This window comes from Arachis ipaensis, chromosome B4 (genome assembly GCF_059453495.1).
Source record: "Arachis ipaensis isolate K30076 ecotype BB chromosome B4, ASM5945349v1, whole genome shotgun sequence".
NCBI classification, from domain to species: Eukaryota; Viridiplantae; Streptophyta; class Magnoliopsida; order Fabales; family Fabaceae; genus Arachis; species Arachis ipaensis.
Genome location: NC_142439.1, coordinates 797,154 through 820,036, shown reverse-complemented (window position 1 = coordinate 820,036; position 22,883 = coordinate 797,154). Strand labels below are relative to the sequence as shown.

Sequence of the window (22,883 nt, the reverse complement as noted above, 5' to 3'; positions counted from 1 at the left end):
TAAAAAATTTGAAAAAAAATTTTTTTTGTTATAAACATGTTTATTATAATTTTTTCAACTTTTAAAAGTTGTTTTACCAAACATAATTGTGGTGCTTGTACTTATTAAAAGTCATTTTTAATTTGATTTTACCAAACGCAAGTGCTGCAGCTTTTAAAAAGCTATCTTTTAAAAGACAACTTTCATAAGCTACTTTTAAAAAGCAAAAGCTTTACCAAACTCAGCCTAAATCCCACTAAATATGCTTTTGCAGTAGAAATTGAAAAATTCTTCGAATTTATGTTCACTTAGAGAGGCATTAAAATTAACCCATACAAATGCAAAGCAATTTTGGAGATGAGGAATTTGATTTATTTGAAAGAAGTCTAACAATTGACTGACAAGCTGGCAGTTCTATCCAAATTTTTAACTGACTCAAGATTGAAGTTGCTACCATTATTTGTCATCCTTAAAAAAGGACACAATTTCTAATGGATTCAATAATGTGAACAAGCTTTTTAATAGTTTAAGAAATTTTTGAGTCACCATCCCATTCTGACCCAACTTAAGGTTGGAAGAACTCGTGCAATGTTTAGCTGTCGTTGACAAGCCGTAGCTTTCACTCTTGTCCAAGAAGATGAAGCAGGACAAAAACCTATTTACTTTACAAGTAAGATGTTGCAATGGGCTGAATTGAAGTATAAGAGAATTGAGAAATTTGTTTATATCCTTGTTTTGGCTTTCAGAAGATTGTGACTCTACCTCCAAACTCACACCATCAAAGTTTGAACTAATCAATCCATTAAGTAGATCTTATAGAAAACACATATTGCGGGATGAATGTTACAATAGATTGTTGAGCTGTCCGCATTGACTTCAAATACGAAACTCGGACAACCATCAAATCGCAATATTTGGTCGACTTTCTAGCAAAATACATAGGAGAACAACAAGGGAGCCCACTACTTGAAACTTGTACATGGATGGTTCATCAAATAAAGTTAATAGCGGAACAGGAGTCATCTTTGAAAATGAAAAAGGAACTTGGTTAGAGCTCTCCCTCAAGTTCAACATCCTGGCCTCTATAATAACCAAGGTGAATATGAAGTAGTGTTTGTTGGTTTGTGAATAACTAAAGAGGTCGTGGCCTTGAAATTAATAGCCTTTAGTAACTCTCAAATAATAACTTCAAATGTAAATGGTGAGTATCAAGTCAGAGATCCCAATATAAAAAAAATACTTAGAGAAGATGTTAGTCCAATTGGCTAAATTTCAAGAGGCTGAGGTTATGTATATTAGGAATTAAATGGTCGAGCTAATGCCTTATCCAAACTAGCAGTACAAAGTCGGGGGACAATAATAAAAACTTAATCCAAGAAACGTTGTACTCACCATCAATAGTGAAAGAAATCAACAAGTCGGATAGACTGACAGTTTCCAGCATGAATTTGGGTTGGATGACTCTCATCATAGAATACCTAAAATTTGACCTCCTTCCTTAAGGAGAAAAGGAAGCAAGATTAGTAAGAGAAGCTCAAAACTACACATTGATTCATAATGTCCTCTATAAAAGAAGGATATCTACACTATTGTTAAAATGTATTCGTCCTGACTTAAAAAATGGAAGAAGTCCTAGATGAAAATCATAATAAATCTATGAAAATTATCAAGGAATAAGCTCATTGACAAAGAAAGTTCTACGAACTGGCTTCTACAGAATTTACAGAAAGATGCAACCGACTTGAGAGAAGATGTCCACCTTGCCAACTACATGCTAAAAGTCTTACAGCAAATGGAGCAAAGGTGGCGTCGACAGTTGGAGAATAATGAGACAATAATGGCTGGACATTGGAGCATAAAGGGACGGGTGCTAGAGTGGGTAGATGGAGACTTAGGGTTGTTTTTTGAGTTTTGAAACGAAGAGTTAAGAGGGAAGTTGATGATTTCTTATTTTATTTTAGGAATGTTTTTTTATTTTAACTTTTTTTTTACTCTTAACCGCAAAACAGTATCAATTAGAGTATTTCTCAAAAATCTAACGAGTTTCAGTTTGATTATTAATTTCTAGCTACTTTACCAATTCAACAGCAATTTTTAAAATTGGTGGTTTTTCTTGTCACTTGAATCAATTTTTTAAATAGTTTCGATTTGATAGGTTCGATTGATAGATTCAAATTAATTTTCAAAATTATAACTAACATCGTAAATTCATAATATTTGAATTTGTGTACTACATTAAAAAAAAAAAAAAAAACTTAATGCTTCATTTACTTTTTATAGTGTATATCTATAGAATTATGTTATGTGTACACTAAAATTAATCATCAATATAAAATACATGTTAAAATATAAATTCTGAAATATACATTAAAACTAAGTTAAACTATATATATATTTATATACAAATATATTAATGACTAATTTTAATAACTATGTGCTTAAAAATACTAATTAGTCTAACTGATATCTCTTTCAAGCTTTTTTTTTTTTTTTTGATTGGTGGATTGGACAACTCCCAATCCTAGAGATATCCCCTCAAGCTTGAATTATAAAATTCAAGATATCTGGTTGGGCCGGCTATTTGAGCCGGACCGTATTGAGAAGAGTGATTGAAATAACAGCCGCTAAGGCGAGTGCGGGAAATACATTTTCATAGCGCGATATATATATAGTTATATACTCCTCCTTTGTGACTGTCGTCCAATTTTATCAATCGATCACCTCAAACCCTCGCTTCACAAAAAATCCATAGGCCCGCTGTCGCAGTTGATCATCTTCGTCATCACCGTCAGCCTTTCCTGGCTCAAAGTGATTCCAAACACCCTTAGGGTTTTAGAAACGCGGAAAAGACATGGCTTTCTGGGGTAAGTTAAGTTAATTCACTCTTGATTGTTCTTTTCTGCGATTGCGACGCTGTTCAACTGTTTGTTTTGACTCTCGCTGGATGTAGGAGTGGAAGTCAAATCTGGAAGGCCTTTTATCCATAAATATGATGATTCCAAAGGACGCCTCCATATATCAATGGTAACACATCTTCCTTTATATTTTGAGTTGCTCCAATTCAAGCAACCTCATTCTCATTTTTTCAGGCTACATTAGGGTTCGGTAGTGCGACCACAAGAAGCACGCTGCAGTGTAACGTAGGCAATAGCAGCCCCGTGTATCTCTGCTCTCTCTATCCTGGAAGCACTGAGTCATTGCAGTTGAATTTGGAGCTTGAGGAAGTCGATCAAGTTGTCTTCACCGTCATCGGAGCTCGCAGCATTCATCTCTGCGGTTACTATCTTGGCAGAACTTCTCGTACAGCCATCTTCCATGGAGACTCTTCGTATCCTTCACTCCCCAACTGCATTTGCCTTTCCTTTTTCCTTTTCTTTTAAAAATGCTTCTTGTTTCCTCAGCTACTATCGACAGAGAGTCATACGGGGAGGATATTGCTGATACAGAGAATGAGAGGTCGGATTTCAGCGATGAAGATGATTTGGACGATAGTTTTATTGATGATAATCCTAATCCGGAGGTTTTCCCGCCATCTCCTATTTCCAATGAAGGCACGTTCAATGTTCATCCCTTTCCTATCTTCCTTGTGTTTGTTTCTGTTTCATTCAACTTTTCTCCACTTGATCTTGTATAAGTTTTCTTGTAAAAGATACTAATTATTGCTATTGTAGAGTACTTTTAATGGAATTTGAAGCATGTTTTAATGCACTCTTAAAACGAAATACTTTAAATATAAACAAAGCCAAAACAATGCCTTTACAATTCTTCCAATGTCTTTTGATATTCACAAATGGTAGGTAGGTACATTTTTGAAACTTGGTTTGATATTTGTATCGCTGTTTCTGTTGTCACTGCAGAGGAAGCTTCTGATGATATCAAACCAGAAGGTAAGAAAAGCAAACATGGACGGCTTAGGAAGAAGTATTGTTCAGTAGCGTCAGATGATGATGGTGATGGGGGTTTTGAGGAAAAGATAATTGTAAATGATAGTATGGATGACCAGACAAAAGAATTTGATAACGAAGATAGCCTGCTGATTTCATCTGTTTACAAGAGTAAAGCTCGTCAAAGGATCTTAGTCGACGAAATTAACACCAGTAATAGTGGAGCATTTGATGCAAGGAACAAGAACTACGAAGATGATGGTGATGGTAATATTCAAACAGATTTAGAAACTGACAATGTCCTTCAAGATAGTCAAAGGGATAGGTGAGTGTCACCAATTATAAATTATAGTTTGTTTGCATGCTTGCTTTTCTTGGCTATAATTTTTTGTAAGTGTTCACCTTATTCATGAATTTGTTTCTTCAAAACAGGGAAGCAACTGTGTCAGACAAAGAGAAAGATGTTGAGGATGTTAAAAAATCAAAAAAGAAAAAGAAGGAAAAGCAAAAAGAAACCAAGAATGATGATAATGATGGCGATAGTATTATTCAAACAGCTTTGAAAACCAACAATGTTCTTCAAGATAGCCAGACGCATAGGTGATATCATTAATTCTAAATTATAGTTTGTATGCATGCTTGTTTTCTCTGCTTTAAGCTTTTGTTAGTTTTTTAATTTATTCATGATTTTTTTTCTATGAAACAGGGAAGCAGCTCTGTCAGACAAAAAGAAAGATGTTGGGGATGTTAAAAAATCAAAAAAGAAAAAGAAGGAAAAAGAAATCAAGAGTTCCCCTAATGGGCGTTCTATAAAACTAGATAAAGGTGAGCAAGATAAGCCAAAAATTGAGATTACCCTGGATATTATCGCAGGACAAGAACAAATGAAGGATGGCGCTGATGACGAGTGAGTTCTTATGTCTTCCGTGTACTTAGGTTTGTTGTCTTAGAGGCAAAGGTTTCTGATTTGGTTGTTGATCTTTTTCTGACACGTATATCAAGCAAACAAACTGAAACTGTGGATAAAAATCTGCCCTCCTCTGAGGTTGGTCATGTACAAGATGAAAAACCCAAGAAGAAAAGGAAAGAGCAGCAAAAGGAACACATCAAACAACCTACAGATAATGAGTGAGTTTTTCTTTATCCATTGTTTTATAATTAATGCTAGTTAGTACACTTTTTTGTTAGTATAAACCCACAACATATTGAATGCATTCATTGAGAAGTTGATAATAACCTTCATGCTTTGTACATATGCAACATCAACTCACTTATCCTTCTGTTTATGCAAAACAGAGACGCTTATTTAGTATTATTAGTAATGCAAAATGGTTTTTAAACAAAATTTGTCATCTAATGGACTGGCAAATTAACAGAGATGTCGAGACTATAGAGGATGCTGGAAAAGCTAAAACAAAGAAGAGAAAGAAAGAACAAGGAAACAAAGATTCACATCTTGGTGAAGGGTAAGTCCACTTGTTTTCCTTATATTTCGATATAGCAGCCCAATACACTTTATCATGCTTTAAAGCTAAACTGAACTTGTGGGAAAAATGAATTTGCAAAGTAATAATATGATTTTGGTAAATTTCAGTGCTGAACAATACATAAAATTGGCAAATTCTATGAGTAATATGACCTGAATTGTTCTTACTTTTTAAATTTGTTAAGGATACCCTTTATTCTATATCTTGTTGAGGGAATATGAATGGCTCCAATGTGTGACAAATTCTAACCTTTTCCCTGCAATCATCTTCGTAAAAATTCTACTGCAGGAGTGTGGAAGATCGTGCTCATGACTTTTCCAATGGAAATCAAAATGAGGAAAAGGTTAAGAAAGGAAAGAGCAAAAGTAAAAGTAAAAGTAAAGGGAACATTGAGGCAAAGGAGGAATAAATGAGAAAGTAGCCGAATTTGTGGATGGCTTATGACATTGACCGTTTCATTTTTACCAACTGATTATGGCTTGTAAGTTTTGCGGCAAGTTGGAGAAAATTTTGATAGAGAAGTTCCATGTTGATTGGGTAGTTGATTTTTTGGCCCCAGGATATGGGTTTCTTATCCAAGATATTAGGCTTACATTTGGAAGCAGACACCCTGCTTTGCTTCTTTTAAAGCTCGTTTTATAGGTCAAATGTGAAACCATTAAATGAGTTTTCTTCTTTTAATTTCTTTTTTGGGGTCAAGGTCCTTCATTACCTACGAAGTTAAAACAATATATTGGTTAATTGGTAATTGTTTAGGATTGTATTCTATAATGAATTGATCGAGATTGAATTACGTTGAGTCAGTTATATTTAATATTTTAACAGGTAACAGTATCAGTTCTTGGGTGTATATATGTATCAGTGTATTGCCTGCATTACCGGCAGATTGAGTGGTTAATCTTCTTTGTTATCTTGATGTTTAATCTGATTAAAATAAATTTATCAGAAAATTTAGTGTGGCTTATATGCTTTAATATTTGAGACCTGCTATACATTCAAGTTTTTTTTTTGGAGATAATGTGGGCAAAACAGGGCAGCATTGATGTCATTGATATTGGAAATGATTTCTTTTTGGTAAGGTTCTATAACAGAGGACCTGGATTTTGCATTAATGGAGGGCCATTGGAAGATGCTGGATCATTATCTGCCTATTAGACTATGGCAACCAGATTTCAACCCTATGAACACGTCCATAGATAAGATAGTAGTATGAGTCAGGACTCAGGCTCCCTGGACTTGCCATAGAATACTACAATAGGATGATTCTGGAGAAGATAGAAAATATTTTGGGAAGATTAAGGTAGATACCAACACTTCCCAAATTTGTAGAGAAACGTTTGCAAGAATTTGTGTTGAGGTAGAGCTGGATAAAGTATGAAAGTAGCAACTGTCCGAGGAAACCACCATGGCAGTTGGAGGGCACAATCGGAGAAGGAGAAGGGTATGTTGGTAAATGAGGAGAACCAGGGACCATACGGACCTTGGATGCTTGTGCAAAGAAATCCATGTGGCAGGAGGGCACAAAAGGCAGGTGAATGTACAAGTAGAAGGAAAGGATCAGAGGGGAGTGGACACTGCAGCACATCAATCTAAGATTCAGCGTTCTCCAACAATTGGAGGGCAGCGAAGCTTCTACTCAGAAAAATGAAAAGGACAAGGGTAAGGAAGCAATACATTCTCCTAAATATGCTGAAAAGAGTAATCAAAATGTTTCTGTTCCCAATGAAAAACCCAACGACCAACTAAGTAAAGGCCCAAATCATGAAAACCCCAAAACTGTCCAAAACCAGAATATTCAATCTAGACCTAATCCAGGAATACCCAATAACAACCCAGCCCAGCAAAATGAAAAAAAAAAAGATAATAACAATCATGTTCCAAAATCTGACCAATTCCACCAAATTCAAAACCCGACCCAAGGACAAAACCACAAGCAAGATAGAAACCAGTTTTTTAACCATGGTAAAAATACCCAAGCTGAACAAAGTGCCAGGTAACTCTGATATCGGATTCGAGTTTTCTTATTTTTGGTTTTCTGGTGGTTGCTCTTTTTTGTGATTTCTATTATAATGAAGATATTAGCATGGAACACTAGAGGGTGTTCAAATAAAGCCACTATTCGCACACTCAAAGAAATGGTTAAACAATACAAGCCCGAGATTACTTTGTTAGTAGAGACAAAATGTAGCGGTGAAAGTGAAAAAAAAAAGTAATTAAAGAGATGGGTTTTGGAAGAAGCTGTTGGAATTGTTGGGGAATTTGGATGTTTTGGGTGTGAGGGTGTTACAATCCCATCAACAATTGATACACTTGGAGATACAGAATTTGGCACTTGAGAAGAAAGCTTTGGCTAGAGATATACGCAGTCCATGGATGCTCATTGGGGATTTTAATGATATAATGGCTGCGATAGAAAAGAAGGGTGGTGTTGATTTAGATCAACAAGCTTGCGATAGATTTAGAAATTGGATAGAGGAATGCTGCTTGATTGACCTCGGGTATGTCGGGTCAAAATTCACTTGGGTATGGACAGAATATTTAAGAGACTTGACCATACCCTTGCCAACTCAACTTGGACCATCACCCATTGCTTGCTTATCTAGAGCCTAATATTTATGTGAATGGAGAAAAGCCATTCCGTTTTGAAGTCATGTGGCACCCCCATCCTGACTTTGCAGCTTGTCTGGGCCGCTACCTTGGTGCGATGATATCAAACTCAAGATGCAGCAAGGTAATTCAAAACAGCAATAGAAAGAGTAAAGAGAAAAATTCAAATGGTGGAATGGCAGAAAGGGTGACACTGGTACAATCAGTCATAAGTCCATGTCTATATTTTGGTCTGATCCTTGAATTAAAGGTGAAGAGCAACTCATCAATAAAGCAATTGTTCATGTGGATAATATGATTGTGAAAAAGCTCCAATCATGGTGAATTCTTCATCTCCAGTGCTTATTTTCATATTACGTGGATCAAGTATGAAAGATTATATGGGATTGACAAGGACCGCAACGAATCAAATACTCCTCTATGTGCTTAGACATTGTCTAACGCCAAATCAGCTTTGGGCTTCTTTAATATAACCACAATTTTTTTTAATCTTTGGGTAAAGATGGAATCTAACATCTAAAATTGGTAGACTCAATCAGAGTAAGAGATGAAATTAAGTGTTGCCAAACCAAGAGAATAAAGGCTCATGTAAAATTCTCGTGAGAAATTTATTGTTAGTGATCCATCTCAAAGAATTATAACTAGAAAGATACATCTAATATTGTGGCATTTATCTCAATAATTGAACCTCAAAACATTGGAAAAACACTTGTTAATCTTTCATAGGTAAAAATTATGGAAAATAAACTAAAAAAATTCTAAAAAAATAAAGTCTGGACTCTAATTAATTTTAATAAGTAGATATTGCCATTTTTAAGTGATAATATCACTTTTTTATTATATGCATTATTTCAAAATTATCCCACCATAAAACTGTTTTTTTTTAAAGTAAAAGCTCAACACAATAAAGTGGAGCGTTAAGAGCTAGACAAACCCCACAGCTCTAACCAAATAAATAAACACACACTAAGACAACAAAAAGTTTCCATGTCATCTTCGGTATAGCCATCAACAACAAAAGGGATCGACACCTACCCACTCGTTAACGCTAGTCACAGTCATGTTGATTATCTCTTCAATACCTTTGCTTTTACTCTAAAAAATCCTCATGTTCCTTTTCATCCAAATGTTCCACACGATAGCACAAAAGCACCTTATCCGCTACTTGCGATCCTCCTTACACCTCGGTTCCTCTATCCAACTTAAAAATTGCTCTTTCATTGAACCCAGATATGACCATTGACGGCCAAAGTCCGATATCCAAGCACTCCACACTTGCCAAGCAAATGCACAGCCTAGAAACAAGTGATGTACATATTCTAAATCGTTATTAGATAAAACACAGATATTATCTTCCGGCTTGACAATCCCAAACCGGCTTAACCTCTCCTTTGTATTCACCCTGTCTATCAAAACAAACCAAGCAAACAGCTCCACTCTTGATGGAACCAAACCTTTCCAAATGGTCCTAGTGAAGCTGTAGATGGTTACCTCCTCCAGAAGCATTTCTTCCTGCATCACTTGCACAAATGAGTTTGTTGAAAAAACACCTTGCCTATCGTATTTCCACACCACTCTATCCTTCCGGTTATTTACTAATCTCACAGGTCTCAAAGCCTCATGTAATTGATTCACGAGTTCCAATTCCCATTGGAAAAGCTCTCACCTCTATTGGAAGTTCCAAATCTACTCTAACCCATCCCAAAATCCGCAATCCCCAATGACAGATCCACATTAGTTTGAAACAGAGAAAAGTCTCGGGAACCGATCCTTTAGAGATCCATAGAGTAACCATACATCCTCCCAAAACCGAGTCTGTCGCCTATCACCAATCTCCATTGACAACCCTGTAACCAGCTTATCCCAAAACCGTGATCTGTAACTAGCAAATATATTTCCATGGGCCTCCTCTAGTAGGTAGCACTTGAGTTGACAGTAACTCATTAAGATTCAGATTATTACATGAACATACGATCTTCTTCTACAATGGGCACTCTTCTTTTGCAAACCGCCACCACTACTTAAACAGAAGGGCTGCATTACGAATCATAGCATCACCAATTCCTAGCCCGCCTAGTTTCTTGGGAGCTTGCACCACTTCCCATCTTACTAGTGCCATACCGTTTCTATCATCTTCCTTACTCCACAGGAATCTTCTCTGCAATGAAATCAATTTCTCAGTAACAGCCTTCGATATCTTGAATAAACTCAAATAATACACTGGCAAACTATTCAAGATTGACTTGATAAGCACTAACTTTCCAACTTTGTTTAATACCTTAGCTTTTCATAGATTGAGTTTCTCCTCAACTTTGTCTATTATAGGCTTCTATGTCTTCACCAACCTCGAATTTGCTCTTAAGGAGATTCTAAGGTATTTAACTGGAATGATATCCCCCTTACAGCCCAATAAGCTGCCCATACGCTGAACCCACTGCTCATCATAATTAATTGAAATCAAATTGGACTTATCAAAATTGATCATGAACCCTGACATCAACTCAAAATATCGCAGAAGCCTCTTGTAATTCTTAATAGTCTCCTCTTCAGGTGGACAAAATAGAATGGTATCATCAGCAAACTGCATGTGCGAGAATTCTATACTATCTCTCCCAACCAACAACGGTATATACGTCTATTCTTAATTGCCTCTCTAACTATTCGATGCATCACATCCACAACCAGTACAAATAAAAAGGGAGAAAATAGATCACCTTGTCTCAAACCTCTTTTCATTTTAAATGACTTAAATGACAAACCATTTATCAGACTATGTTATTAGAAAAATAATTAGACTTCTTAATTAGATCTCTAAATCTCTTAATCATTTTGCCGTGCAAATCCATTTCAACGCGTAGCACTAAAACTTTTCGATATAGGCCTAACTTGACTGCTATTTATTATTTTTAACCAAAACTATCTATGTAAACAAAAATTACTGGTGTGTTTAGCTACTCCGTCAGCGTCACTGCCACTAAAGTAGCATTATGCGAAACTGACTGTAAATAAATAGCAACCCCAATTCCCAGTTTCAGCAGCTCACGGGTTCTCTTTTCTAGTTTTCTCTTCTCGTCTTTGCCTCTTCATCTCCCTCGCTATTAATATATATTACCCACCTTATTTTATCTCTCCCTTCTCTTTCCTTTCCTTTCCATCCAATCAGCCCACAAACTAAAAAATCTTTCTTTCCTCAACATCTCTTTTTTCTCAAACCACAACACTACATAAACAGAGGAAATGAAAAAGCCACAGAGAAGAACAACGGGTACTAAGAGTAAGAGGAGCATCTTATCCACCCTTGCGCTACTCCTTCTGATCACAAGCTGCCCATTCAAGAGTGTCGACGCCGTCGCCAACCCGATCAAAACGGTGGTCGTTTTGGTGATGGAGAATCGCTCCTTCGACCACATGCTGGGATGGATGAAGAAGCTGAACCCGGAAATCAACGGCGTAAACGGGTCGGAGTCAAACCCGTTATCGGTGACCGACCCGAATTCGAAGCGGTTTTTCTTTAAGGAAGAGGCGCAGTACGTGGACCCGGATCCGGGTCACTCGTTTCAGGCGATAAGGGAACAGATATTCGGGTCAAATGATACGTCGGCCGACCCGGCACCCATGAACGGGTTCGCACAGCAAGCCTACTCCATGGACAACACGAGCGCCATGTCCAACGATGTCATGAACGGGTTTGATCCTGACAATGTTGCTGTTTATAAGTCACTTGTCTCTGAGTTTGCTGTCTTTGATAGGTGAGTCCATAATCCCCATAGATGCAATTCATTCCTTCCTCTCTTAAACTTCGTCACCTTTTAGAAACGGTTTTGTTACTAATTAACCTTTCTACAAACTAATATATTTGTTAATTCCCCATAAATTTTGTGTCATAAAAAAAGTCAGGTGAAAATTCAGGTGAAATCTATTTGACATGAAGTTGATAACTGATAACTATTAGATAAAAATTTAATCAAATCAGTCAAACAATTTAATGGCTCTCAATTATACTTCGCATAAAGTCGACAGCACCTAAGTTTTCACAAAAAATCTTGTTTAATTTGTAGTATTAAGTTGTTTGATTTTTCAAACACTAAATTAGCAGAGGTAAAATTATACTCCCAATATTTAAGACACAAAAAAAACTCTTAATATTTTTTTAAAATTTAAATTTGTATCTTTATTTTAGTCTTCGTCCTTTAGTATTTTTTACCGCTGAGCTAATATCTTGGCATTAAAATATTGCAATAACAAGATATAATAAACAAAAAGTTCGTCTTTTATTTTTTCATTTAGAATTTAAATAAAAATTATTTTAACAAATTAGAAAAAATTAACTTACTTTAAACATAATGTCATTATGGCAAATCATTGTATGAGTATTTGTAATTGTATATATCCACCGTTTTATTGGGTGAATGAATGAAACAGTAATGTATGCTGAGTTTGTCCCGACGAATACTTTATCTATTAATATATCAGATTCAAATTAAGGGAAAAAATAAAAGAGAACCTCATAATTATGTAATATATTTTTAATAAGAATAAATTATTAAAATGGTATTCGAAAATTATTGTTATTGACAAAAATAATTCTTAAAATTATAAACGACAAACAAGTTTATTTGAAAATGTGATAATAGTAAAAAAAGTTTTGTATTTAACAGATAATTTGTCAATTTGATCCAATTTTTCGTGATAATAGTTAAATAACACTATTTAAAAGATGCACAAAAAAAAATAGAAAGAAATTTGAATTTTAGACTATTTTTTTATTTTTCAAAAAAATTTGATCATTCAAAATGAAAATTAAAAAAAAAACAAAAAAATTAACAATTTTAAGAAAGAAAATACATTTTTTTTCTAATAATACTTATAAAAATTTGTATCAAAATAATATTTTTAAAGTTTTTTTAAATATATATTTAATATCTAATCACTTTGTCAAATTCTTAAATCTTTCGAAAATTCATTTATGGTTTGTATCTTTTTAAGTTATTTTTGTCAGCAATGTAAACATTCTCCTATTATTTTAGTAGTTAAAGAGTACTAAGGACTAGCAATTTTTGTAATTTTTAGTCATTAATTAGCCATTATTAATATCTTTAATGGTGTGAGATTATATCCAATAATATGAGATTACTCATTTTTCTTTTATTGATTAAGTATCGGCCAAATTTTAATAAAAGTATTGGCTCAAGACTTTCTCTTAATAATTTACTAGATAATGGATATATCATAATCTTTTAATTAATGCATGTGTTTCATAGGTGGTTTTCCTCCGTCCCAGCGTCCACCCAACCCAACCGTTTATATGTGCACTCCGCCACTTCACATGGAGCGACCAGCAACGTTGCGTCCCTCTTGGCAAAAGGTTACCCTCAACAGACAATCTTCGACAACCTGAATGATGCGGGCATTGACTTTGGAATATACTATCAGAACATACCGGCAACATTGTTCTACAAGAACCTAAGAAAGCTCAAGTATATCTTCAAGTTCCACCCATACGACCTGTGGTTCAAGCAGCATGCAAAAGAAGGAAAGTTGCCGGGGTACGTTGTGGTAGAGCAGCGGTACATGGATACAAAGTTGTTCCCAGCCAACGATGATCACCCATCGCACGATGTCTATCAAGGACAGATGTTTGTAAAGGAGGTATATGAGACGTTGAGGGCGAGCCCACAATGGAACCAAACCTTGTTGGTAATCACATATGATGAGCATGGTGGGTTTTTCGATCATGTGCCTACGCCGGTGCGTGGGGTGCCCTCTCCAGATGGAATTGTGGGTCCAGAACCATTCAACTTCACCTTTGATAGGTTGGGAGTTAGAGTTCCAACTATTGCCGTCTCGCCTTGGATTCAAAAAGGAACTGGTAAGTCTTAGCTTTCCCTTTCTATACGTCTTTCTTTTTCTACAGCCACTTATAGCTAATGATAGAGTCTCTCGTCTCTTTTTATCCCAAACGTTTATAGTAGGAGTGAACACGATCCGGTCCGACTTGACAATCTGGACCGAACCCGCTCAATTCGGGTCAGACCTGACCTAATATCATTTAAAATTTGAATCTCGCTCAAAAATCTTGACCATGTGTACAACGGCGGACGGTTATTTAACCCAATAGGGATAAATAATGAAAACCACTCCACAGATTACTTTAAATTCAAAAACTCTCATTCAATTATTTCACATCAAATTTCAAATTTCAAATTGTCAAAAAATACAATTAGTTATTTCAAAAAAATAACCATCCCAAACCCTAATTTACCAAAACATTTTACTCCAATACCCTCTTCTTTCTCAACCAGCTGCCACCTCCACCTTCGTCAATAATCATCCGACTTCACCTCTATTAGAAATAACCATCCACTTAAGAATAAAAATAATCATTCGCATACCTAATGAATTGAACATCCAACATATTTTAATTATATCTAACTAAACCCAATCCAATTAAAATAATCATCCGCATACCTACTAAAATGATTATCCTAAACTGTCTATTAAAGTAGAAGGAGAAGAAGATGAATGAACAGAAGAAGCAACCATGATCAAACTGGCTGCGGGAGAGGCTGCACGGCCGGCGGCGGGTGGGCAGCACGAAAGAGGCTGTCCGGGGCTGGTGCGGCGCGATCAGACGTTTGCGGAGAGGCTAGGCGGCGACGGGTAACAATGTTGACGTCCGTACCATATGTATCATGAGTGACACATGAAGATGGTGCAAAAGATCCTCCTTCCCCATACGAACATTCCATATTGACTTCCCAACAATTTCCTTGGCTCAATCAATTCCCTATTCACTAGCCTTTAGCAGTGGCACCCTCAGCAGATCGAAAACAGCAATAATTTGGGGCTTGTGAACAGCAACGGTAGCGGGAGAACGTAGTCGCAAAACAGAAACGGTTGCAGCGGCACTGGACTCCTGAACAGCAGCGACGGTAGTACTGTGGCCGTGAACAGGAGCGGCGGCGGGAGAACGTGGTCACGATGATTGTGAGGACGTGAATTGGAGGTTCTGGTGAGATTAGGAATAATAGTGTGAATGCGTTTAAATGTTAATCCTAATTTTTAAATTTTTAAATTTGAATTAAATAACTAATTAATCATCTGATCTTAATTTCCTTTTTATTTCTATTGTACACATTGTATACTAAACTCATTGTCTCCCCACATTTTTTCAATTGACTAAGGCCCGAAATCATATGATTTGACTCGGCTATCATTAAACCAATTTGGGATTGTGACACGGGTCACTTGACCCGGCCAATTAAAAACTCAAAATCCTAATTTAATCTATCTCTCTCAGCCTCCCTTTTCTTTAGGGGTGCACATTACTCGACCCGGGCTGAAGATCCGGCTTGAACCCAAAAATTTCAGGGATAATTTGGTGTGATTTCATAGAGTTTAGAACCGGGTAAGGATCTCAAAAATAGACCCGGTCATTATTTAGGGTCGGGGCAAGGTCAAGGTCAAGACGAACCCGACTTCATCCGGTCCATGTGCACCCTAGGAGGACTAAAAAAGGTATATATGTTTTAAATTAATTCTAATATTATGCAATATTAATTATAAGCTTATTGTTTTATTTTTAATCACATTTGTTGAATTAGGAAATTGATCAAAGAAACATGAAATTATAATTTATGGACAAATTCAAGTTTAAGTATGGTTACCAACTTTTTTGTAACAAGTATTTTTTTTATTCTTTATAAATGAGTGCATCATAATTTTTTGACATCAAATTTATCAAGACTTGGACTTCATCCGATCGAGACCCGATTTTAGTATGGCCCGAAAGGAGTGTGATTTCATCGGGTCTAGGGTCGGATAAGGGTCTCAAAAATAGACCCGTCATTATTTAGGGTCGGGTCCGAGTCAATGCGAACCCGGTTTCACCCGACCCCATGTGCACCCCTACTCTTCTTCAATCTCTTTTTCTCTACACTTCTCTCTTCTTCTTCATCATTAACCATCGACAGCCGCACCTTCCCCTTTTGACGATTGTGCCTTTGCCCTGCTTCACGTCATTGTTGTGCCTTTTCTTTGTCGTCGCGCCTCTTCTTTGTCGCTGCCGTTCCAAATCTATTCTTGAAAAAACGCACATTGCCACTACACCTCTACTCTTCTTTACATCGCCATTGTGCCTCTAATATGCTTCATGATGTCACTGCGCCTTTTTCCTTCTTCACATCACCGATGCACCTCTTTTTTGTCGTTGTCGTTCCAAATCTATTCTACGAGATCGCTTTTCCCTTTATTTGACTAGATCTGTTGCAGTAGTAGTGATATTGTTAATGTTTTTTGTAGTTGACTAGTTGTTATTTAAGAGTAAAGATTCATTTTTGTATCTAATGTTTGGAATAAATCTTAAAATTGTTCCTAACGTTTCTAACTCGTATCAATGTTGTGCTACCGTCAAATTGACTAACATTTTAGTAGCACCATTACACAAGTGTATTTGTTTATTGTTACAATTGCCAGCAAAGCTGACTGACCTGGCCAAAACCTAGAACCCACCTTACCCACTACAGCATAATAGACCCAACTCCACCCTAGACCTAAACAGATGCCTAATTCTTCTAGCCACCATGTCGCGGCGCTGCTGAATGCTTCCAATCTGCCTCCACACTAAACTCCGCCGGCTTCACTGCTAGTTTCTGTTCTTCGCAAAGGAGAGAACATGATGATGCTATGTTAGACTACAGCTCACCATGCCAGTCGCCACCACAGCATGCTTAGCCTCCGCCGTCTCTGCTACAACTCGCCATGCCAATCGCTGTCGCGTTTTCTAATTCTGTTGATATCTCCGACCGCCGTCGCTGCTGCTATCGTGCTAAACTTCCATCCCTCAGTACCGCAGCGATCTTTCCTTCTCCTCTCCTCTCCTTGGATTCCCATCTCGTCCTTCTGAAGCTTCGCGTGCACAACTCCAGGTTTCTACGTCAACCCTAACTTTCCGGTTGGTTGATTCTAAAACTCTGGTTCTTCTTTTGTCTGAATTGTGATTACCTCCCTGCAAGTTCTACTGTTAGATTGCAATAGATATGTTTGCTGCTTCGTCTCGTTTCAAGTTAGCATGCTTTGGACTCCATTGAAATAAATCAAGGAGAGGATATGGAGCTCGAGAGATGGTGCAAGAGCAACAACAAGAACATGTTTTGTAATTAGGGTTTTGGAGAGAAGGCCTATTTTTACGTTTATTTATTTATTTTCTTTTTTATTTAGTAACAGTTATCGGCAAAACTCTGCTAGAGCGGACACTAATCTCCAGGTGCTTAACAGCATTATTGAAATGTTAGTTAATTTAACAGTAAGACAATATTAATATAAGTTAGAAATATTAAGAATATAAATAGAACGTTTTAAAACGTTATAAATAATTTGAAACTTATTCTGAACATTAAAAATAAAAATAATACTTTACTCTATTTAAAATGATCAAATTAGTGTTTGCTTTTGTAATTTGTTATTTGGAATGTCTAATTAGCATTTGTATAGAGAAATTCTTTGTTATTCTAAGATCTAGTTTTAAATACTTAAAATTTTTTTTATTAATATTCCAAAAATATATCAGTTCGTGACATATTCATTACAATGTTACATTTTAGAGGAAACTAATATAGCCTTTTCTGTGTATACCTTGCTTATCATATGGGCATTTCCCCATCTAGATTACAGCTTCTCTTTATGATTGTTTACCTAAAAAATCATAGTATCATGTCTCAAATCTCACCTAGGTTCCACCCACACATTAAATCTGTGGTTTTCGTGAATCGTGATCTTGTAAGTTGATTTTCTGTTAGGCACTACTGGTCATATATAGTCACAGGTTCACACGAAACCATCTGATTTACACGTTACTAGTTAGTACTTTGGATTGAAACCGACAATAAACATAAAAGTGGATTGCAGTGTTAGTGCAGGGTGGGACCATATACCTTTTGGTGTATTATACATGATCCTTTTGCTATCAAAATATAATATTCTTTTTTATATTTTTTATTTTTGATTAATAAAAACTAGTAAATATAAAATATTTATTTTTAATTTTATAAAAATATGAAAGAATTTATTAAAGATAATAAAATATCATTTCTTATTTAGGCATTAGGTATTATATGAAATGGAAATTTTATATAAATAAATAGAAAATTCCATATTTTTTCAAAATAATTAAAATAATGTTAAATTAATATTTTTCTCCTCCCAAAAAAACATTAATTTTAGTATTTAATATTATTTTTAATTATTTAATAAAAATTTTCCCCGTGAAACGTCGTTTCTTTGGAATTTACGTTTAGGTACTTATCAACCCAGCCACGACAAATTATTCATCACCACATGAAACCGACCTTTTAATGCTGCAATCAAGTTGCTTCATACATATCGCGAAAGGGAGCAATAAGTTACGAAATTATTATGGGTCGGTTGACTTATTCATCAAGGTGATATATTGTTTTTTCGTCTCAAATCAAAGAAATATATATATATATATATTGGATTTAACTAACATATATTTTTAAGGTATAAATTAAAATTATTATTAATAAAAGATTTTAAATATTTTATTTTAATAGATATATTATAATTATATTAAAAACCAAATTTTACAAAAGATTTTAAATAATAATTTTAATATATATCTTAAAATATATGTTAATTAAATTATATATATATATATATATAGAGAGAGAGAGAGAATTGAGTTGAAGAGACTTGAAGTTTGTTCAATAATGCCCTGTTTCCATCGGGTTAGAACGGATTACCAATCTAATCTGCAATGGATAAGATTTGATTCAAGTGTTAGGTTAATTTTATTGGGTTAATAGTTAAATTGGTTTTGAAAAATCATTTATTTTTTAAATTAGTTTTTAAATAATTTTTTTAGTCATATTAGTACTTGAAAGATAAAATATATTGGTCCTTTTGTTAGTTAGATGATAACATGTCACGTTAAATGTCACATGTCACCAGATGATTGATTGACGTGTCAGGTCATGACAATTAGCACGTCACGTGTCACTTGACATGTAAAAAAATTATTTATAATCAAAATAATCTCTGAAAGTCTAAACATAAGTCATTTTCATCCCTAAAATTTTTAAATTAATCAAATTAGTCCTTATATATATTTTTTATTTTTTATTAATATTAAATTTAAAATATTTTTTAATAGTACTAATTTTAATATTATTTTTAGACCTTAACAAACAAAATTTTCTTTACATAAAATAATAAAAATAATTAAATTATTATAAAATTATATTATCTATTTTAAAATTTTACCTTTTTAAATTGTAATTTTTTTTATAGTGACATTTTTTTATTTAAACAAATTTATCAAATTATTGTTGATTATATATTTAAAAATTTAATATTTTAAATTTCACTAAATAATATAGTAGTTATTTTAAAATTTAAATCTTTTAATTTTTTTAAATTATAATTTTTATTATTATTTAATTTATATGGTAGAACTCTAATTAAAAAATCGATTTATCAAATTACTTGTTGAATCTTAATATTTTAATATAAAATATTTATATGATAGAATTCAAATTATTGTTGAATCTTAATAACTAGTATATAACTAGTATATACTAAAAGTTTTAATATTTTGGATTTCACTAAATAAATATAGTAGTTATTTTAAACATTTTAACCTTTTATTTGACAAGTGATCCCATAAATCGGTTTTTAAATTATTGAGTTCTATCATATAAATTAAACAATAATATAAATTATAATTTTAAAAAATTTAAAAGATTTAAATTTTAAAATAACTATTATATTATTTAGTGAAATTTAAAATATTAATTTTTTAAATATATAATCAATAATAATTTGATAAATTCGTTTAAATAAAAAATATCACTATAAAAAAAATTATAATTTGAAAAGGTAAAATTTTAAAATACAAATGACAAAATAATTTTATAATAATTTAATTATTTTTATTATTTTATGTAAAAAGAATTTTGTTTATTAAGGTCTAAAAATAATATTAAAATTAGTACTATCTAAAATTATTTTAAATTTAATATTATAAAAAAAATATATAAGAATTAATTTGATTAATTTTTAAAATTTTAAGAATGAAAATGACTTTCGTTTGGACTTTCAAAGACTATTTTGATTATAAATAAATTTTTTATATGTCAACTATCAAGTGACACGTGATGTACTAAATGTCACTGAACTAACACGTCAACCAATCATTTGGTGACACGTTATATTAGTATAGCACAAATGCCTTTTAAAAAAGTTTTACCATAATAAATCGCAATATGTTTACAATAAAATACGGGATAATAGGACACTTTTCCATTGTGCTATACTAATATGGAGGTGCTTTCCCTTTTTAGTACCAAACACACACTCCTAGCATCTTTCTACTAGTATATTTTGTGATTCTAATATACACAACAAACCATTGACAAGTGCATATATGAGTATGCAGTTGTTCATGGGCCAATGGGGTCACCAACTCCAACATCTGAATACGAGCATTCATCCATCCCAGCGACAGTGAAAAAACTCTTTAATTTGACTTCTTTTTTGACAAAGAGAGATGCATGGGCTGCCACCTTTGAGAGCATTGTCCAGACCAGGACCCAACCCAGGACGGATTGCCCAGGTTAGAATTTAGAGCCTTAATCATCTATTTTTGGATTATTATGAGAACATTTATTAAATTAGTCATTTAAATAAAAAAATATATACTTTTTATTCTTAATATTTGTGAATTTCTTTTTTAAATTTTCATAACAGTTTAATTTCATTCAATTTTGTTCCTAGCGTTTTTTATTTGTATTAAAATTATTCCTAAAAATTTTCAATTTCATTCCTAAAGTTTTACATAGAATTAACGTTCATAGATAATTTTGGCACAAACTAATAAAGTTAGAGACAAAATTAAATAAAACTAAATGTTAGAGATATTTTTTAAAAAAATTAAAAATATTAAAAACAAAACACATACTTTACCCTTCGTATATTAAAATATAAAATATATGTTAAAATATATAAAATAACATGTGTATATATACAAAAAATATATAGTAACTAATTATATATAAAATAACATGTGTATATATACAAAAAATATATAGTAACTAATATTTAGAATAAACATAATATTCTTGTATTAAAATTGGAGACAAAATTATCTATGATGAATAAGAAACGCTATATTAAATTATTAATTACGATTATTTTATGAATACACATAACATTCTTATTTTATTTTCTGAAGTAAAAGACAACATAATACTCTTCTATGTGTACAAATACAATTGCAAGCTAGCCTAGGATTAGATATTGCCCAAAGACCAGAAACACTGAGACAATAAACATAAAAACTAGTTTGTTTGTCTAAACAGAAATAAACTCAGGTGCAGTTGACTTCACGTGAAGTTGATAGTTAGGGAGTTATTAGATAAAAATTTAGTCAAATCAGTCAAACCATCTAACAGTTTTCAGCTATCAACTTCACGTGAAATCGAATGCACTTGAGTTTCTACAAACTACAAAACCTGGTTTGATGAATGATGGTGTCGGTGTTACTTTCTTTTACAGAGAAACTTCCAACCCCTGTAAAGATGAGGCAGGGTGAGGCGAAAGAAGATGGTAAAATGAGTGAATTTCAACAGGAGTTGATTCAGCTTGCGGCGGTGATTAAAGGGGAAAATATCTTGACTAGTTACCCAGATAGAGTAGGGAAGAAGATGACAGTGAAGCAAGGGAAAGATTACATGGAAAAGGCGGTTAGAAGGTTCTTCGAAGCAGGGCGTTACGCAAAGAAAATGGGAGTCAGCGACGACCATATTGTTCAGATGAAGCCTTCTTTGACCACAAGATCATCCAAACCAACAAACACAAATCCTTAGAAACTTAAAACCCACTTGCTTCATAGGGTCAAATGAAATAATATATACAATTTAAACAAAATATAGTTCTATACAGTATATATGGTGTATTATATAGAAAAATATTAAATAGTTATATAAAATTTTTTAGATTCCAATTAAATTTAAGAGTAAAAATGAATTTTAAATTAGATATTTTAGTTCTTAATAAATTTTTAGTACTTTTAAAGATTTTGAGAATTATTCTCATCAAATAGACTACTTTTTTTTTATCGTTTTTAATAAATTTTTAATATATGTATTGAATAATTAAATTATAAAAATATTATTATAAAAAATATTAACTCCTTTTATACAGTGACTAATCTATTTTTTAGAACATTTAAAATAATAAAATTTTATTAAAGGATAAAGTATCTAATTTAATTTTTTTTAAAAGTAATTTGGATGTGTATGGAAATTAATTACCCTCTAACTAATATCGATTTAATTTGATGCGTAAAACATTTTATATAGTCGTACAATTATATTCATTCTTTTGGATGACTGTATACGCAGTTAATGTGAAAGGTAATTATTTTTACTATGTAACATTATATAATTTAATGCACATATAAAACTACTTGACAATGCATTAAAATAAATTCTTACTTAAGTTGAAAAGTCTGAACATTGATTCGGTGACTCCTACTAATTCCGTTTTTTTTTTCATAGTGGGTTATATATTATTAATTAATAAAAAATGAAATATAATGATGTTTAAAAATAGGACAACATGAAAAAAAAAAAGTAAAAATCTCCTAAAGCAGTATACTGATAGTATTGGTGCATGATTAAATTAAGAAAAATCTAAAAGAATAAAGAATAATAAGATTGAAATTAATTTTTTTTTATAAAGTGTATTTCGTTACCATATTTCTTAGAATAATGTAGAGGCACAAAATAAGTGATCCTTTTAAATAAACAAGTTTTATTTTTATTTTTTAATGAGTATCAAATCCGAGAGATGGTTAAAGTACAGAAGGAAGTTATTTTAATCCTTTATATATTGCAAGTGACAAATT

At 33.3% G+C, this 22,883-nt stretch overlaps 3 protein-coding genes across 4 annotated transcripts; 2 read left to right on the top strand and 1 right to left on the bottom strand.

Annotated features, from left to right (window-relative positions):
• The first annotated feature begins 2,586 nt into the window (after positions 1-2,586).
• On the top strand, positions 2,587-6,125 carry LOC107638362 (uncharacterized). Of its 2 annotated transcripts, XM_088485818.1 has the most exons (11): positions 2,587-2,650; positions 2,746-2,843; positions 2,930-3,003; positions 3,069-3,307; positions 3,394-3,530; positions 3,837-4,188; positions 4,296-4,463; positions 4,570-4,770; positions 4,866-4,991; positions 5,240-5,329; positions 5,639-6,125. In XM_088485818.1, the coding sequence occupies exons 2-11, from the start codon at positions 2,831-2,833 to the stop codon at positions 5,757-5,759; spliced, it is 1,521 nt and encodes a 506-aa protein (XP_088341944.1). In that variant the 5' UTR covers positions 2,587-2,650; positions 2,746-2,830; the 3' UTR covers positions 5,760-6,125. The 2 variants fall into 2 exon arrangements, with proteins under 2 accessions (XP_088341944.1, XP_016197087.1); XM_016341601.3 differs by lacking the exon at positions 2,587-2,650 and having other exon boundaries at positions 2,671-2,843.
• Positions 6,126-9,974: 3,849 nt separating this feature from the next.
• On the bottom strand, positions 9,975-10,544 carry LOC148566431 (uncharacterized). The gene is made up of 2 exons (XM_088483605.1): positions 10,303-10,544; positions 9,975-10,185 (listed from the first exon to the last, which is right to left on the bottom strand). The coding sequence occupies exons 1-2, from the start codon at positions 10,542-10,544 to the stop codon at positions 9,975-9,977; spliced, it is 453 nt and encodes a 150-aa protein (XP_088339731.1).
• A 433-nt stretch (positions 10,545-10,977) lies between these two features.
• NPC2 (non-specific phospholipase C2) lies at positions 10,978-21,918 on the top strand. The gene is made up of 4 exons (XM_016341599.3): positions 10,978-11,706; positions 13,219-13,826; positions 20,412-20,588; positions 21,530-21,918. Exons 1-4 carry the CDS (start codon positions 11,195-11,197, stop codon positions 21,838-21,840), a joined length of 1,608 nt encoding a protein of 535 aa, XP_016197085.1. The 5' UTR covers positions 10,978-11,194; the 3' UTR covers positions 21,841-21,918.
• Positions 21,919-22,883: the final 965 nt, after the last annotated feature.